The sequence below is a fragment of the Python bivittatus genome, unplaced genomic scaffold (genome assembly GCF_059951505.1).
Source record: "Python bivittatus isolate LINGU-HERP-01145 unplaced genomic scaffold, Pbiv_v1 ctg000070_np1212, whole genome shotgun sequence".
Classification (NCBI taxonomy): Eukaryota; Metazoa; Chordata; class Lepidosauria; order Squamata; family Pythonidae; genus Python; species Python bivittatus.
Window position 1 is genome coordinate 20,878,747 of NW_028277034.1, and position 20,244 is coordinate 20,898,990.

Here is a 20,244-nt window from a genome sequence, read left to right on the forward strand (position 1 = left end):
ACACACACACAATTTTAGAGGCAAAGCAAAAATAAACACCATAACTCATACTTCAGTTTTGCAAGAACTAGCTAAAACTATCTCCTGAATAATTCATTTTGAGTATTTAGAAGAGCAAGTGTGTTTCTCCAGAGAAGTCAAAATGAACTAATAATTAATTTGACAAACAGAATATCTTGCCAATTCTACATTTTTTTGCATCTGTTTGAAGAAGTACTTACTGACTTATTTCAGTACCTAAGCTACAATTAACCAAACTGAGGAAGAAGGAAAATAAGTTCTAGCCTGTCACGCTAATGTTTCAGAAATGTTAATTATGACAATATTTCTCTAGGTTTGATATATTTTAGTCACATAAATAAATTAACTTTCAACCAATTTAATTTGTGAAAGTGTTAATTTAGCAGCTACCACTTTCCAGCAGGCAATTATTCCTGAAAGTTGTCCTTCCAATTGTCTTTATTTCCATGAATAAAACTGAGCAACAGAAGAATGCACAAAAAGAACTGTCTTCCTCACTTCATTATTTTTCTTCCCCACCCCTCACTGGCATAGGGAACATTAAAAAGAAATGTGAATCCAATCCTTCCACTCCGGTCATTTTCATTTTGCTAGCTTCCACAAGTTCTAGATAGCTCATCCTTCCAAGAATTTAATATGATTTGGCTATACAGTGGTACCTCGGGTCACAAATGCTTCTGTTCATGAACAATTTGGTTCACGAACAGCACCGTTCGCAAAATTTTGCTTCCGTTTGCGAACTCCGCATCGGGTGACGAACAGGATCTGCGGCCATTTTCCCTGCTGTGACACGTGGTTGTGGCTTCCTGTAGGGAGGGGAACTGTCCCTCCAAACAATAACCACCTCCCCATCCGCCTTCCTGTCCTCCACGCCAGAAGTCGCCTCAAGCAAGGTTAGTGTTCTCTCTCTTCATACTGTACTGTACTGTGTTTCATATTTTTGTAGTTTTAAAAAAAAATACACATGGTTCAGAAAAGATTAACCGTATTTACATTGAACCTTATGGGAAAATTTGATTCGGGTCGTGACCAATTTGGGTCGCGACCAGAGTCGCGGAACGAATTAAGTTCGTGACCCGAGGTACCACTGTATATTGTTTCTCCAAACCAAAACATTACAGATATTCTCAAAAGCACAACAGGACTGGGTCAGAGGAAGATTCCTTGTATATCATAGGATATGGGGGAGTGGGGGGAGAGTTTGCTCTTCAGGACTCAGTGAACTCACTCAATTCTGCTAATTCTAGAATAGCCACAATGGATCAAGATGACAACTGGGAAAATTCAGCTCAATGCAAATTGAATTTTGCTGAATGTTAGAAACAGCCCATGTGAGATCATCACAACTGATGAAGTCCTCGTAGTGGAAAAATATTATCTAATAATATACTACCATGGGCCACAGCAATTTTGCACAGGATAAGAAACTGCAGTACTACTGTATTGTTCAGAAAATCTGCCAAAGTGTACCAAAATAACTTAATTATGTTGTTTACTACTTAAAGTACTACTATGTTCAGACATTGCGTATTAAACTGATCTGGTTTAATTAAAATCTTGAATCTATTGTCTTTGATACTGGTCATGCTTTGCTCCCAACCCACTGGAGGCAATTCCCAATTCATCTATTGACACCAGTACTGATTAACCTTGCCAGCAGCAAAGTAGATTTGGGAGGTACTTTGCATGCAAATCACAGCTATAAACTGCGCTTGTGGGAGGACGATTTACCGGTTTAAACTTCCTTGTGGGATGACATTTCCAAGGTCAACTCTCTAAACCCTAATTATAATATCTAGCATAGCTTCTTATATATGTGAGCATGGATCTTCATAATTGCTAGCTGCTTCCAGAAGCAGAACGTATTTATGAAGCCAGAAAACATTATAGCCAGGGCATGAAATGTTTGCCAAATAGAAGTAACTCCCATAGAAACATTATTGACAGAATTCAAACACTGTGCTATGTCTGGTTTGATTAACCAGAGTTTATTAAATGAATCACAACTGCCTGGGTTCATACAATATGCTTAGCCTGGTGTATAAATCACAGTAATTGGATTCACATAAACTGCCACCTCAAAATCAAACTATTTTATTGGTCTGCAAGCATCAAGTAAGTATCTATCTTGCAAGTATCTGCAAATATCTATCTTGAAATACATGTAATTTTATTAAATGTATGCCTGTTTTGAGGAGAAACCCTTCAACATCTAAAATGGAATGTATGTCCTAAATAAATCCCACCAAAAAATATTATCTTAAAAAGAACAGCATAATTTCAAGTTGAAGGATACAGTTTTGCTGCTGTCTATATTTTATTTAAATCATAAGGGAGGAAATGTTATATACAGTATAATATCCAAATGGAATTAATTCACTTTAATCAGAATGAGATTATTCTGTTGCATCCATTGGGAAATGACAGTAAGAAACCTTTTTTCCTTTTAGAATTTTTGCTTGAATAAATGTCTGATATCAACCAGAAACCTGAGGCATCATTCTGAGTTTTCTCAAAGGGAGACCAGAGCTCCCATAACTGGAAAGATCATTCTTACAAAGGCTGCATGTTACAGATATTTAACAACTGAACAACCCTCAGGAATGGACTCTGTTCTTTTTATTATAGCCTGGGGTTTGCTACCTTTATTGCTTGTCTCACTCCAACATACTAAGACAATTATTCTAATTAGGAATGTATTTTGTCAATAACGGCCCCTACTGTTTGAAGGTTAATGCACTTCGCTATAATCTTCTGAGTAAAAAGACTTCCTAAAAATTAATTGTCAAGTGTAAATGGGTACATTATAGCATGGATATAATAAAAGTATCTATCTTGAAATACAGTTTTTAAAATAAGTACTTTTTATATGTATTCATTTAAATTAAACCAACAAGATTTCTCTGTGCCAGAAATATTTTTTATACAGAATGACAGTGGAGGTGGGAGGGATAATGGTTCCATTTTATTCTGCACTGAGGGAGCCCAATCAGATTATGACATACTGGAACAGGGTCATAGAAAGCAAACAAGGATGTACATGGTAGGTGAAACTAAGTCCTATGCCTGAAGGAATTGGGAATGCTTATGAAGGCCAAGGGGGATAGGATAGTACTCTTCAATTGTCTAAAAGAAGGCAACACAAAAGACAAGACATGTTCTCCATCGTCTCAGAAAGCAATACATGAAATAATCAATTTATGTTACAGGAAGACAGATTTGTTTGCTGTAAGAAAAAAACTTCTACCGCTAAGAGCAATTTGACAGTGGAACCAATTTCCTGGAGATGTGGTGGTCTCCCATCAGTTCAAGCAGAGAATAGGCAGCCATCTGTTGGTGATGCTTGAACTTGGATTTTTGCACTTAGCTTGGGATTAGGCTCAGTGTCTAAATGGTCCCTTCTAATTCTATGATTACATGAAAAGTCAACATTACACCAATGTTTAGGATTATGACATCTCTTAACAATAGAATTATTTTCGCTTGCTCAATTTCATTGTTTGGGAGAGAAATATATATGGAAAGACAAAAGACATGTTGATATAACTATAGTATATAATATATCCTGAATTTGGACCTGTTTATATTATCTGAAATATATTCCTGGAAAGGGGAGATGTCCAATGTCCTGTCTAGTTTTCAATTTCTACCAAAATGCGTATAACTTTGTGATAGTCCCCAAAATATTAAAACAGAGAACATGCCTAATATTTATCATCTTTGTTCCATAAGATCCATTTTTTTCTCCAGGAAGATCATTACATCACACTAAGAACACCATTCACTGTCATCCCTACTGGAAATAAATCTTTGGTAAATACTGAGCCTGTAAAAGTTTTTTTTATACTGGTGGAAGACAATTAGTTCCTGCGGCTTTAAAACTGTTTGAGGCCAAAACATTGGCTCTTCTTTATGAAGCACAAACAAGAATTTATGTGAAGAAGGAGCCACAGGAATTGGGCAACCAAAATTTTTGTGATCATTTTAGCCACTCCCAATGGAACTCCAAATGCCCGGTTAAGCACTCGAGACAGGAATGCTATTAATTCAGGTTAGGGCCTGGAAGATTATGATAATTTACTGGTTTAAAATACAATTCTTTCCAGTCAGACTGACCCCCTTAGTTTTAACACATAATTTTTCTTCTCCCTGGAAACAGACAGTGGAACACAACTTGGCTTCATATGGGCTCTCTCTTCCATCTTTGATATCAGTGGTCTATGATCAAGCCAAGCATTTAATTATTCAAAGAATAAGGGATGTAGAATTCCAAACTGAAATTAACAGGCTGTCCCAACTTGATAGAATGTGGATAAATAGGGGTATGTGGGAACCAGCATGTTATTTGCAAACCCTAACTTTCTTTTTTTAAAGCTAGATACAACATTCTTCCATCAGCACTACTTCAAGTCAGGTATAATAAAATCCCCACAGCAGAGCGCACCTGCCCATGTGGTGACAAGGAAGTTGAAAACATCTCACATGTTGAATTACATTGCAAATTTTATAGGGATATAAGGTCTATTTATATTTTGCCCCTAATAGATAAATTCCCAGGGAAACCAGACAAATTTTATCTGAATCATCTTCTCTAGGACTTAAAACCCGCTTTTACCTATGCAGGTAATTTTGTGTTGCCACAATGAATCTCAGGTAAAAACAGTTAAAGAAATAATTGGTTTAAGAAGATCACTTTTATTTTTACTCCTAATATCACTTTCAGATCAATATTTCTTAATTAATAAGTTGCTAGGGGATATTTACTCTAAACCTTAGTTTTTAAATTTATTATTACTTGGGTAATTAATGTACTAATATGGTTATAGAGGTCTGAATGTAAAATTATGTGATCTGTTTTTTAGTATATTTTTGTTTCACTCTGTCACTGTTCTCTTAAATTTGCTGGTCATTGAATAAAGATGTGTTCTGAGTTTGTAAAAGTGAAGAAGAGTACACAGAAATTTTGTCACAAAACAGAAGATGAAGAGCCATCATAGAATTGTATCAACTCTATCAAAGCAAGCTTACCAGGAAGATCTAGATTACCTGCAAGATCTTGCCAGAGTCAACTGGATATATTTCAATGTAGTGTTTTGTTCTGGCATTATCAATCTTATATCTCCACTTCTTTTCCCTTCATCCCTCTTCCTTCATTGTTCTTTCTAATAAACTTATAAGCCCTTTTTGTAGGCTTACATCTCATATTTATTTACTAATATGATTTGTTTTGAGATATGTTTGTATTATATTTGTTATACAAAATAAATACATTAATTAAATCTGAAAACAAAATAAAGATATTTACAGCAATTGACCAGGAATTAGTATGAAGAAATACAGTAAGTTAGTGCAAAGTTGCATTGAAAAATCATAGTTATTGTTGTGGTAAGCTGAGATGCAGAAAGTAACTAGTGTTTGGTCCCTGAATTGAATTCAGTATGATTAAACTGTCTAATCATATTTCTTGGAAAAAAACTCATGTGAATCTCCTATAAAGGAAAACTCAACCAAAATTCTGGAAGCAGAACTGGGGAAGAAAGGCAGTTCTGACAAAATATTTGACATTCAATAGGGCCATAGTACCTGCTAGTAAGTCCCACTGAATTCAAAGGGGTATACTTCTAAGTAAACATTTACAAATTCCCACAGTAAATAATAGTAAGATAAATATATATTGATATTATCCTCAGTAAATCACAAGCACTCAATCTGCAATAAATTGGCAGTTCTTTTCATCTTCTGCTAACAAATCACGTTTCAGTGTAATTGCAACCAGAATTTAATATACAAGCTTAGCTTTTAATTTGCATTATTCTTAGAATTTTCATTAAGCTGAATGTTTAAGTTAAGACAAATTCACTTCCCAATTCAATGTGATGGGATTTCTGAATAAATTCAGTTTTCCCGTTATATCATTTAGAATTTCTATATAGCCATAATAAAATTACAATTCATCAAGTAAATTAATTCTCTTTTATGCAAAAACTTAACTTGAACATTCATTAAAAAAGGAATCCATTTTTGGAAGGCAGAATGAGTAGCTAGGAAAAACTTACCGGACAAAAATAAGTATTTTCTACTATGTGTTGAGCAACCACGCAACTTTCTGAAGAAAGAGACATTATAAAAAGTAGTGCATCACGAGCCTGTTGGCCAACAGTCCCTTCTCGATGGATAAAAGGAATCAAGAGAGAAAAAATAAGAAAGTTTGCAGCTCCTTGGTCCTCACTAGTATGGAAAAAAAGTTCCAAAATGGATGGATCTTTGGCTAAGATTGAGCATAGCTGGTTAAGAAGAACCACCAGCTCTACTTCAACGGCTGGTGTGGTAGTTCCTGAGCAGGAACTCAGCAACATCATTAATGGTTTTAGGATGGGTTTGTGATGCAGCAGCTGCTGATGAGACTGTATGACAAGCATTTCATACATTTTCAGTTGCTCAATTTTCATCTCATCAGTGAATTCCCGCCTGAGACTCCAAAGAAAAAGCTTTTCCATTATATTCTCGGTCACCACAAACTCCAGGATAGGTCCCATTGCTGCATCTTTTGCCTGTTCTTCAATTAAAAGGAAGAGCATGTGTTCTACATAGTTCTGCACAGTGCTGGCCTCATCTGGAGAAATTGTCCCATATTTTGCTTGAATATTTTTTAAAGGGTCATGCTTCTCTAAGATTTTCACAACCTATGGAAAAATGAAATAACATATATTTGATAATACAATACACCTTAAAATATGGCATCACTCTCGCAATCTTGAAGATGTTACAAAAAACTATCTATGAACAAATATCTTCATAATAATTCAAAACATTCCAAATGTATCGTGACAGACAAGCTATGGATTAACAAGTGGAAATGGCTTATGCATTACTTATTTGCAATATCTCTGCTGAAATAGCTAATCCAACCAATTGTGCTACTTAAGAAGAGCAGCGCACTATCAGTCTATTCACCAACATTAAAGTTGAGCAACTGAAAATGCTCTTGGTCACTTGAACTTAAATACCCAATATCTTTCTAGCTTCACTTATGGGTAAACACATTTAAAGAATAAAGGTTCAGTAGTTTAAATATAAGGTGTTAAAATACTAGATTAATACTAATACCCACACTGGAAGGGTCTCAGTTGACAAATATATGTGCACCTCTGCCAATCAGTGTAGGGAACACTGATTAAAAATAAATCATACAGGATTCAGAAATAATATACTGCATGTTCTAAATATATTAATGCAGTATTTCAGCACAAATAGTGCTTTGATGGGATTTAACAGGTATAACCAGGCAAAGAACTGAACTGAACTTCCATGAAGATTCAAAACACAATTATATTTAAAGGGCCTTATTTCACTTGCAGTAGAGGGCAGCAATCTTAAGCAGAACCTGATCTTATTCAATTGATTGTTATATCCCTAATATACAACAATTAAAAAAAAATAAAGCAGCAGATTCTACTGCTTTTCAAAAGTCAATAAAGATACATTTTGGTGTCAGTTAACATTGTACAATATGAGACTGGCTTGTACTCTGACAATACAAGCAATTCTCTAACAGTTTAAATGGATTCCTGACAATGTAATCCACATTAAAGATCAGTAAAAGAAGAAAAGCTCTCTGAGCTCCATTACCTGTGCCCAGTGAGTTTTAAACACTATCATACATGTTTCTGGGTCAACTCCTTCTAGGCTCACAGCCTGATAGGATTTTTTCCCACTTGTACCTGTGGACATCATAAACTCTTCAATGGTCAATTCTACAAGGCCATATTAAATTTCCTCTGCAACATGTGTAGCAAACGACTGCATAACATGTGGGTAGACATCTCTGATCTGCAAGGAATTCAGAATAATCCAGATAAATCATGTGGACTATAATATGAAGACAAAAACAAGAAACATGAATGGATCTCAAAAATGCCTGAACAGTGTAACCTATAAACATGGCTCTGCTTCTATAAACAAGTCTGTATTTTCCCTTATATTGTGCAATGTTTGACACTGTGAATGCTATATAACTCTTTGATCCCTTTGCAGTTAACTAACTGGAAGAATATAAAATGGAACATGTTAACTTTGGTACACAATCTCTCTCTTCTTCTTTTCACTTTAAGACAATACTGTTTATTTAGACAATGAGACCAAATATATCCAAATGTAAAAATAATTTCTGGCAAAAACAGCTACTCATTTGGAAATACTTCATTTTTCTTCTCAGTAGTGGCAAAATGTACAGCATGTTAAGTTACTCAGGATGAAAGCATCACTGTACTGAGAAAATATTATAAAAACAGAAAAAAGTTATTGTATGTAATCGAAGTATCCATGTACATTCAGATAAATGTAATATATTACAGACATAATATACTAGAGTCAAAGTTCACATAAGCAATCTTTATACAAGCATATCTCCCAGCCCTTCCTTCTTTCCGCATTTGTACAAGCTCCTTAAGGTTTGAATGGTTCCTACTTGCCACTAGAAGCTATTGCTACTCAGGACAGTTCTCCTTTGGAAGAGCTGCAAGAGAGGAAGGGATAGAAAACTAGACAAACAAAACCTTGGATCCAACAAAATGTTATTCTAAATTTATTATAAATGTATGTGCTTGAATATTATTTATACATAACAAAATATAAAATATATCTTCACATAATAAAGATTCAAACAGAAGTATACTGTGAAAGTACTACTCTCAAAAAATCATCAAGAACTTAGAACCTTGATGTATATTCAGTTGCCACATTTTCACCCCAAAGACACACATTATACAACTCATTTAAATAAGATAAAATGATGTATATAGCTTTATATCATGTTAGAAATTCCTATTTCAATTATTAGCAAATTCTATTTCTCAATTACCATATTCACCTGAAAGAAAAATAATCCTGAATTTATGACAACCCCACAAAAGGAAGGAACGATAAAAGTAGGTTGGAAAAATTCCTAAACAAAATTTGTCTCCAATGCCAAGTTTCCCTACCTTGTCAAACTAGGACTGCTGAGTGCAGCTGAAATCAGTCCTGAAGATTTCTTCATCTCACCATAAATGTAGGTACATGACACACTTGTATGTGTTTATGTATGCATGTGCATGCATACAAATGTGTTATATGCATACATTTATGGTGGGTAGAGAAGTCATATTTCTCCCCATCCCCCCAAAAAGTCAGGGACAAGATAAAAATAAATACCATTTGAATCAGGCTAGAAATGGGAGACTGTGAGTTCTAGTCCTGCCTTAGGCATGAAGCCAGTTGGGTGACTTTGCACTAGGTCCCTCTCTTTCAGCCCTGAGAAGAAAGCAATGGCAAACCACTTTTGAAAACATTTCCAAGAAAACTGTGAGGACCAATAGAGGTGAATATGTATAGCTCAGAGTTGAACTGTGGAGCCCTTGGGGTTCTCTGAGCTTGGTTCTTTTCTTGCAAACGTTTCATTACCTGGCTAGGTAACATTTTCAGTGCTAAAATGGGATGGGGTTGTAGCTGAGGCCTCAAGAAAGGCCTCAACTACAACATGGACAATGCCAATCAGCTAGATTTCTGTGCAGCCCTAGAAGCAGCATTCAAAACGACAGGACTCAACCCAGAGACCCAAGAAAACATAAGGTGGGTAATCTTACCACAGATCAGAAGAACACGGTATCAACAGCAACTCAAAGCAGAGGACAGAGCAGCCCTCAATAGCCTAAAGAAGGACCAAACCATCATCATCCTCCCAGCAGACAGAGGCCGCACCACAGTTATTATGGATAAATCACAGTACCTGCAAAAAGTTAACAAGCTATTAGAGGACAAAGAAACTTACATCCCTGTTAACACCAACCCAATACAGAAACTAGACAACCTAATCAAGAGAACCCTCAACGACCTAACTAAGAAAGGCCAGATCACAAAGGGAGAACAGTGGCAGATGAAAAGCAGTGGACCCATTCTCCCATGCTTCTATGGACGACCAAAAATACACAAGCCTGACATACCGCTCTGACCAATAGTATCTTTACCAGGGACTCCAACATACAACACAGTGAAAGAACTGACAAAAAAGGTTGGACACCTCACAGAGAACAGTGAATATTCTATCAACTCCTCACTACAGTGCCTCCAGAAAAACAAAGACATAGATGAAGATGAAATTGTGGTCTAATTTGATGTCACAGCACTCCTTACGTCCATAAACCCAGAACTAGCGAAAGAATCCATATCAGCAGTACTACACAACACACCCGACTTAACCAAATACACCCAGATCGAAATACCCAGAATCATGGACCTCATCAACCTCTGCCTCATCACCAGTTTGATGGACAAAGATATCAACAAATCAGAGGCACACCCATGGGATCACCACTGTCAGGACTCATAGCAGAGATTGTAATGCAACGCCTAGAAGCTATAGCACTTCCCCACATACAACCTAAAAGTATGGATCTGGTACGTAGATGACACATTTGTTATAATAAAAAAGAAACAAGTAGAGAAGACATATGAAACCATTAACAGCATCTTCAAAGGAATAAAATTCACCAGAGAGGAAGCAAACAACAACATGCTACTCTTCCTGGATATCCTCATCAGTAGAGGAAAGAACAGGAAATTAGAAACCCAAGTTCATCGGAAGACAACCCACACCAATCAAGTACTCCATTACCAAAGTAACAACCCAACCTCCCACAAGAGGAGCTGTGTAAGAACATTATTCAAGCGAGCACAAACACATTGCAGCAACCCAGAACAGCAGAAAAAGGAAAAAGACCACCTATACAACATCTTCCAACAAAATGGATATCCACGTAATTTTATCAAAAAGTGCCTGACCACTCAACCTACTACAACACAACCTACACAAGCTATGAAAAGGATCACACTACCATACATCAGAAACGTCTCAGAAACCACCAACAGACTATTACAACCATATGGCATCTCTGTAGCACACAAACCAACAAAATCACTCCAAAATACCCTAAGTAAACCAAAAGACCCAGTAGCCCAAGAAGAAAAAACAGGAGTCATCTACAACATACAGTGTAAGGACTGTAACAAAGACGACACGGGACAGACAGGCAGAAGACTAGTAGAGTGCATCCATAAGCACCAACTAGCAGTCAGAAGACATGATAAAAATTCCTTAATCTCACAACATATGGACAGATTCAACCACAGTTTTAACTGAGAAACTGTCAGCATTTTAGACCAAGCTAAATCCAAATATGCAAGAGAATTCTTGGAAGCCTGGTATTCAGACAAGGCAGCAATTAACAGACACATAGAGATGAACAGCATCTACATACTATTCAAAAGAGACAAAAGACCAGAAGATTGCCTTACCAGCAATCAATCACCAGCAATCATCACCAGCAATCATCACCCAGATAAGCAAAGGTTACCACCAGGCACACAATTAAGCAGTAAACATATGCTAATCAAAGAACTACCAGAGGAGCAAAACAACCCCCACCCCTACCAGCACTGGCAAGGCAGGCCACAGCACATAAATAGAGAGCAAACCCCATCCCATTTTAGTACTGAAGATGTTACCTAGCCGGGTAATGAAACGTTTGCAAGAAAAGAACCAAGCTCAGAGAATCCCAAGGACTCCACAAACTGTGAGGACTTGTCCAGGCAGTCACCAATTCATCTCCATCTGCATATACAGTCAGGTCCAGAAATATTGGGACATCGACACAATTCTAACATCTTTGGCTCTATACACCACCACAATGGATTTGGAATGAAACAAACACAATGTGCTTTAACTGCAGACTGTCAGCTTTAATTTGAGGGTATGTACATCCAACTCAGGTGAACGGTGTAGGAATTACAACAGTTTGCATATGTGCCTCCCACTTGTTAAGGGACCAAAAGTAATGGGACAGAATAATAATCATAAATCAAACTTTCCCTTTTTAATACTTGGTTGCAGATCCGTTGCAGTCAATCACAGCCTGAAGCCTGGAACGCATAGACATCACCAGACGCTGGGTTTCATCCCTGGTGATGCTCTGCCAGGCCTCTACTGCAACTGTCTTCAGTTCCTGCTTGTTCTTGGGGCATTTTCCCTTCACTTTTGTCTTCAGCAAGTGAAATGCATGCTCAATGGGATTCAGGTCAGGTGACTGACTTGGCCATTGCATAACATTCCACTTCTGTCCCTTCAAAAACTCTTTGGTTGCTTTTGCAGTATGCTTTGGGTCATTGTCCATCTGTACTGTGAAGCGCCGTCCAATGAGTTCTGCAGCATTTGGCTGAATGTGAGCAGATAATATTGCCCGAAACACTGCAGAATTCATCCTGCTGCTTTTGTCAGCAGTCACATCATCAATAAATACAAGAGAACCAGTTCCATTGGCAGCAATACATGCCCACGCCATGACACTACCACCACCATGCTTCACTGATGAGGTGGTATGCTTAGGATCATGAGCAGTTCCTTTCCTTCTCCATACTCTTCTCTTCCCATCACTCTGGTACAAGTTGATCTTGGTCTCATCTGTCCATGGGATGTTGTTCCAGAACTGTGAAGGCTTTTTAAGATGTCGTTTGGCAAACTCTAATCTGGCCTTCCTGTTTTTGAGGCTCACCAATGGTTTACATCTTGTGGTGAACCCTCTGTATTCACTCTGGTGAAGTCTTCTTTTGATTGTTGACTTTGACACACATACACCTACCTCCTGGAGAGTGTTCTTGATCTGGCCAACTGTTGTGAAAGGTGTTTTCTTCACCAGGGAAAGGATTCTTCGGTCATCCACCACAGTTGTTTTCCGTTGTCTCCTGGGTCTTTTGGTGTTGCTGAGTTCACCGGTGCGTTTCTTCTTTTTGAGAATGTTCCAAACAGTTATTTTGGCCACGCCTAATGTTCTTGCTCTCTCTCTGATGGGTTTGTTTTGTTTCTTCAGCCTAATGATGGCTTGCTTCACTGATAGTGACAGCTCTTTGGATCTCATCTTGAGAGGTGACAGCAACAGATTCCAAATGCACATAGCACACTTGAAATGAACTCTGGGCCTTTTATCTGCACATTGTAATTGGGGTACTGAGGGAATATCACACACCTGGCCATGGAACAGCTGAGAAGCCAATTGTCCCATTATTTTTGGTCCCTTAACAAGTGGGAGGCACATATGCAAACTGTTGTAATTCCTACACCGTTCACCTGAGTTGGATGTACATACCCTCAAATTAAAGCTGACAGTCTGCAGTTAGGGCACATTGTGTTTGTTTCATTCCAAATCCATTGTGGTGGTGTATAAAGCCAAAGATGTTAGAATTGTGTCGATGTCCCAATATTTCTGGACCTGACTGTACTATTCTCTCTCTCACAGGAGAAGAATAAAAATGGAGAAACAAAGTGGGTTGGAGGTAAGAGGAAGAGATACAGTAGCTGTACTGAGAAAGGAAGGAAAGAAAATTGGGTGGAGATGCACAAAGGGAAAGGCAGGGAAGGAAAGAAAAGAGGGAAAAAAGTCCTCTTCAGGAAATATAAATGCTGTCTCTGAAAAGGATCTGACAATCAAAGGACAGACACTACAGGAAAGAGTTAACTCCACACCTTCTAATTAAAAGACTTAAGAAGGATTAACATTTCTTCCTGTCACTGGGAAGAAATCATTTGTTCAGTCACATACACTGACTTCAACTGAGTGTAGCTTATGCTCTTTGCTGAATGATACACTGTAGTGACAAAAACCCTGCCACAGGCAAGGAACTCAAGAGATGTTCCATTCAATTTCCAGCAAGGTTGCAAGGTTGTAGCCAGTCAAGGCATTTTGGGAAACACTATAGGAGCTCCTCATTTTTCTCTACTTGGTTGGAGAACTAGAATTTTCTGAGCTAGAAGTAGACAATTGAAGTAAACTGCCCCTTAACATCTTCACCTTATGTATCACTCTGGATAGTATTAGTGTTGGTGGAAAGCATACAGCAGTCCTTCCAACTATGGAAAGTCATCACTCCCCTCTGCTCTGTTGTTCAAAAATTGGAAGAAGTACTTCATATAACTGTCCACTGTCACAGGTTGACTAAGGGAACTACCCATCTTGAGATTCAGGAATATCCAGATGACTCATTCTTTCCTAGAGCAAGCTTTCAATCTTAGTTGGCTATGATGCCCACTGCTCCTTTTGTGTTCTCTGACAATATACAAAGAAAATAATTTCTCCATCCGTATCATTAGCTGTGTAGCCTCTTTATGAAGGCTGGATTTGTTCTGGATTCATCTTGGTAACTTTATGAACACCTTTGCTGCTGTCTCTCTGGTGCTGAGGCCTATCTCTGAACTGGAACAGGTTTTTCCCATATTCAATTCAACTGAGAAATGTACTGACCTTTAAGAAACTTCTTGCTTCCTTCATCCTGTGCTGCTTCTCTTTGTTTTGGGATATGGGAATCTTGGTCTTTACTGTTTTTTAGTAAGTAATTCTATTAAGTAAGTAAATCTATTAAGATTTGCAAAGATCCAGATTCAAAGGGCAGAACTGATTTGAACCATTTGTGGGTATGCAAGTAGGACTTGTGGAAAAATCATAAATCAGTTGGTAAATGATCCCAGGAAAATATGCATTTGGTTTAATGTGTTTCTAGCAGGTGCGACATCCACACCCATACGCACTCCAAAGGGCATTTTGCCCTTTGAATCGAGATCACTGAGCAGCACTAATTGCTATGGTTAACTGAAAAAAATGAATGATTTTCCTTTCTACCTTTTCTGCAACAGAAAACAGAGTTTCCTCCCTGCCTCCCAATTACTTTATAAGATACATCAGTGGAGCACAGATTTTGAACAGTGTAATAGCTTGCATGTACATGTGCATGTTCTTGGTTCCATTAATCCTGGGAAATGAGACTCAAGGATTATTTGCTAATTAAAATGCCAAGAATCAGAGCAATTCGGCTCAAACCTAGACAATACAGGCAGGCAATCCAATTTCTTTTCAATTTCTCTTAGGTACTGCTAGATGAATGAAGTAAATACTTAAATAAATGCAAGGAGGGATTTCAGAGTAGTAAGGGAAAACAAGAGTTCCTAACTTAGAATTGTGAGAAAACTCATTCAGTCCTGGCCCTACTGCAAGGAAATATGTATTAACAAATAATACACTGAAAGAGATGAAAATAGATTGGCATGTTTATCAGAAATAAACAGTAATTATTTACTAGCATGTGCTAATTGCTTTGTAGTATACAACATAGGATAGTAATTGCTGTTATCTGAATATCCAGGCACCATACACTGATCACAGAGGCACTCTAGCTGGTTTACCAAGTGCTAAAGACCAAGGGGCGGTATTTTTATTGTTATACAGCAACTTGCATCCTGATTTATAAATATATATTTGCCAGATATAACTGTATTATTATAACAAGTATGGGTTACCAAGGTGTAATCTTCCCTTTCCTATTTCTGATATCTGTATAACAACTAAATCTTAGAAGGAGTTTACATTTTTCTTCCTTTTTCCTTGTTTGACAGATTCATTAAAGAGATAATTATGATTTAACAGTGACTGTGTTTGGAATGTATGACGCCTGCAACAATCTTTTACTGTTATTTCTGTAATGCTTCTACAGAAGAGATCATGACTATCTCTATATAGTCAACATAAAATGAAAAAAGCATTGCGTACTCTAGCGATTTACATTTAATAGCAACAATTCTAATAAAAATTAGAGTATCTAGAGTAATTAACATTATCAAGTAAGCAACATTAGATGAAACAAAATATTGTAAGAAATCTTGTACAATTGCTCCCAACATATACTTATATATATTCAATTTGTCCTGGAGAAAAATATGTTTGCTTACAAACACATTGACTTGACAGCACATAATCAATATACAGTGGTACCTCTACTTACGAACGCCCCTACTTACGAATTTTTCGAGATATGACCAGCTCCGGCCCCAAAAATTTGCCTCTACTTACGAACTCGCCTCGACTTATGAACCGGATCCGCGGCCATTTTCCGCCCGTTCCACGTGGTCTGCAGCCATTTTTCCACCCGTTCGACGTGGTCTGCGACCATTTTCCACCCGTTCCACGTGGTCCACGGCCATTTTTCCACCCGTTCCATGTGGTCCGCGGCCATTTTTCCGCCCGTTCCATGTGTTCCGTGGCCATTTTTCCGCCCCTGACACGTGGTCCGCAGCCATTTCTCCGCCCTGCCGCGTGGTCAGCGGCCGTTTTTCCGCCCCTGACGCGTGGTCCACGGACGCCGGAATGGATTAACGGTAATTACATTGAACCTTATGGGAAAATTTACTTCGACTTGCGACCAACCTGACTTGCGATCAGAGTCACAGAACGGATTAAGTTCGTAAGTAGAGGTACCACTGTATTGGACATGATACACAAATTCAAATTATAGCCAAAAATTTTGCACAGAACAAAAAATACTCAGAGATGAATGGTACATTTGCAACCTGATCAGAAAATACCTGGGAACTCTGGGCATGCAACCTCTATGTCTAATGTTTAAGCAGAAATATGATTGTCTCTAAGTCGTAAGCCATCCAGGCCATAGCAAGGAAAACTTTATAAACAGAATGTCAATTATCTCTTTTCATTGAATTATAAATGTGCTACAAATGAATAAACTCAATTGTATATGGTTTTTAAATCATGGTTTATGGCTTAGCATTGTGTGAACCATACCTTAATAACTAAATACCTAAAAACCTAAGGTTTACTGTAAAAATGACTTGGCATTATATATAAATTCAGATGAAGTAAAAAGGTTTGTAAACGATGATTTCTTTGGAACTTATTTGTGCAAATCATGCTTGCAATATTACAACAATGGCTGGCTGGTTAGAAAATGTAAAAGAAAGGCATGCTATTAAAATAAACTTTTCATTTCCACTGCCTTCAAAAGAATTCTGAATGTACCGTAACACATTCAAAACTGCATTGTTATATAACACTAAACCACAAAAAAATGCCGCTTCATCCTAGCATCTTTAACATGTTATAGGCCAAAAATCTCTTTGGTTTACTAGAAAGTGAATATGAACATACACATAGAAAAATGGAAGATATGAGCAGTAGGCTGTCATAAATGAGATAAGGACTTCAGAACACAATCTGCATCTAATTCAAAGATGATTATTTAATACGAGACTACCTATTAAGAAAGCCCAAATGTTAATTGCTGCTGAAAAATTCATTCTTGTCTGAGATCAACAGGAAGGAATATCAGATATATTCCTTTCTCTACAGTATATTCCCCATACACATATCCCTTTATTTCTCAAATCAACTTCTAGTCACTTTACAATTCTCATGCCAAATATAAAGATTCCAAGAAGATACTTATTTGTGCTGTCTTTACCCACTCCAATGTGTTTGGTCCTCTTCGGGAATGGGGGCCTTAATTTATTGGGGAGCAGTTTCTCTCTGAGAATAAAAAGTGTAATTATATAGAAAAAGTTAAGCAGTAGTTTGGATAATGTTGTGATACTTCTTGATCAACTCTACAATACTGTAATGTGAAAACCACAGTGTAATCTGCAGTCATCTAATTACTTTGGCCAACTATTTTTCCAAATGAAAACTAAAAACCAATTCTACAGTATTATAATATAGACAAACCTTTTTAGAGAACATCTCTGAAGCCTGAATTTTGGGTTCTGGAACATGAACTAACAGAGGCTGCATCTCTTTCTCTTCTGCACCTGCTTATTTTTTCATATTACTTTAACCCTTATTTGAAAAACACTGTGGTAATAAACATGCGTAGTAGGTTTTTTTGTTCATCAGATAAAACTTGTTCTTGGCAAGTGGATTTCTGGATGCCCTGTCAGGCTATAACCCATATCAGCAGAACACAATGATCCCATGTTTTGTTTCTCAGCAAATCTAAACACAACCTTCAATGATGTCATTTTGAACTCAGTGTTAATGCATATATGGCATTTTTATAACATGTTTATTGATAACTATTAACTAGTTCAGAAAATTATCACAGTATGACTTTTGCTAAAGTAAAATGTTGTTTACCATGCCAAAAGGCAGAAACGGCACGTTACTGGACCTTTTCTGCAGTATTTATGACTCCATTAAGAACTACTGAGTGAAACTTACAATCATTACACTGGTTAAATCTGCATGTGTATTTTCTTCAACTGTGCAATTGTCTCAGTTTTAATGTTAAATTAAATCACACTATCCTTTAGTATCAGCACAATTTCTAATGTTTGGGGGAAAAAAACCAAAACATAACATTAAACTGTGTCAAGCGAATGGTACATTAGAAACATGCCTATTTGTAGAACTATTGATTTGAAATTATTATTGTTTTGAGAACAAATTATACAAACAGCTTTTTAGTTCAAAAATTGCGTCAAAATCATGCACAGAAGGGAACTTGCAATTTTGATCTTATAAGGGACATATAAAATATACTGTATATTATGAAAATACTCAAGGCCTTAGCTGGAGGAAATTTGTTATTATTTTGCAATACACTGGAAGCTTTATTATATTATACTATATTTTTCCATAAAGCATGCAACACAGCATACACCGATTTTGCACAACATGCTAATACAGGGAGTCCTCACTTAATGACTATTTGTTCTTCCTCCTGCTGCTACTGGCCCTGGATCCAGCAGCTGCCTTGGCTGGGTGCACCTCGACAGCAGCGAGAGGGAGAAGATGGCAAAGATCAGCTGGGGGCGGCAGGGGTAGGCAGTGAAATGCAGGGTGGCCAAAAGGGCAGAGATGGGGGGGAGATAGGCAGGTAGGGGAGTTAAAGTGCAGGCGAGTGTGGCAGGGCAGGAGAAGCATGAGGTCCTCGCCTAACGACGACATGGTCCTTGCCTAATGACCGCAACTGGGATTTTGGAACTGCTATTGCTAAGGAGTATGGTCATGTGATGTTTCATCGAACTACTGCTTCGCTTAGTAATGAAATTCTGATCCCAATTAGGGTAATTAAACAAGCACTACCTGTAAATTATTTGCTTAATTATGGTTAAATTCCCATTACTTGGATTCATATATAATGCTAAGCCAAAAACTGCATTTTACAAGCCATAATTGTCTGTATTCATAACTGAACATGTACTCAATAAAGCACGATACTGGGTACTCAATAATTCATGATTATATAAATCAATGCTTAAGCACAAAGTGGGTACCAGAGATATTTCTGTACTACATTTTATTACTGCCCAGTATGGAAAGTTAAAATGCATTTTAACATCTAAAATATAATGGCAGAGGTGAATTACAGGTAGTCCTCATTTAGTGACCACAATTGGGACCAGCAACTTGGTCATTAAGCAAAGTGGTTGTTAAGGGAAACTGTGACTATGCTTATGATCTTACGTCAGCTTTTCTTTGCTTAAGGTAAATGCGAGGACTGGTCATAAAGTTACTTTTTCATCACCATCGTAACTTCAAATGGCCGCTAAATGAGGCAGTTGCTACATGAGGACTACCTCAAGATGTAATGTATTACTTTTTTGCTTCTGTTTTAGAAAAAGTTTTTCTTCTTAGAAAGATACTTTTGGTCCAAGGATTATTGCACTGAGAAATCAGTGTGCAAGTACAAAGGAATTTAGAGCTGACTTTGGAGAAGCTATGCAAGAGCTGTTAAGGAGGGACTAGGCCAAGAGATTACACAGTCCAGAGATGGAAGGAAGTTTGAGAAAGAAACTCAAAACAACACCATTTTGAGTTTAGTATAAAATGGTCTGACAGAAACGTGAACAGGGTTTCAAAATTCTGCTATTGTACCTAACAACAATATGGTAGCTTTCCTAGAATGCCTACAGTGCCTGTTTTTTTTTGAGATGGTCTACCTGACAGCAAGTAGCAGGATGGTGTTGATGTTCTTTGGAATTCTGCTTTGGGGGATTGTTGCCTTCTCTTGTTTTTGTTATACAGTATTCCTTTTTTCCAGAAACTGATTTTTATACCTAAACATTTGGCTTCACTAGTTTAAAAAGGGAATTCCTCAAAAAAACTTTCCTACACTGCTAACACCTTGTGCTCCAGAAAAGACACAAGGTTTGTTAAGTTCAGTATTTCTGGGCTTTGGGCAAGAACACAAAGCACCTTCTCTTCTACATTTCCCACCCAGAGCAGACCTGAGTTGAAAAGAGTTCTTGTTATAAGAGCTAAGAATGCTCCAGTGAGACAAACTGACAGATGTCAGCAGGTTCAGCTTGACTAGGAGCAGTCTATCTTAAGTATCCATTACTGCAGAGTCTTCAAA

The 20,244-nt window shown here is 37.4% G+C and overlaps 1 protein-coding gene across 6 annotated transcripts in view; it reads right to left on the reverse strand.

The window, feature by feature from the left end:
• FHIP1A (FHF complex subunit HOOK interacting protein 1A) overlaps nucleotides 1-20,244 on the reverse strand; it is an 89,548-nt gene that overhangs the window by 44,687 nt on the left and 24,617 nt on the right. For 2 of the 6 annotated variants that reach the window (XM_088132759.1, XM_088132756.1), the window contains exons 2-4: nucleotides 9,645-9,787; nucleotides 7,651-7,851; nucleotides 6,078-6,704 (exon numbers count right to left, since the gene is read on the reverse strand). In XM_088132759.1, coding sequence (XP_087988885.1) covers nucleotides 6,078-6,704; nucleotides 7,651-7,755 — 732 coding nt within the window. In that variant the 5' untranslated portion in view covers nucleotides 7,756-7,851; nucleotides 9,645-9,787. Of the gene's footprint in view, nucleotides 1-6,077; nucleotides 6,705-7,650; nucleotides 7,852-9,644; nucleotides 9,788-17,612; nucleotides 17,713-20,244 lie in introns of those variants that run through there. The other 4 variants (XM_088132762.1, XM_088132757.1, XM_088132760.1 and 1 more) reach the window with 3 other exon arrangements.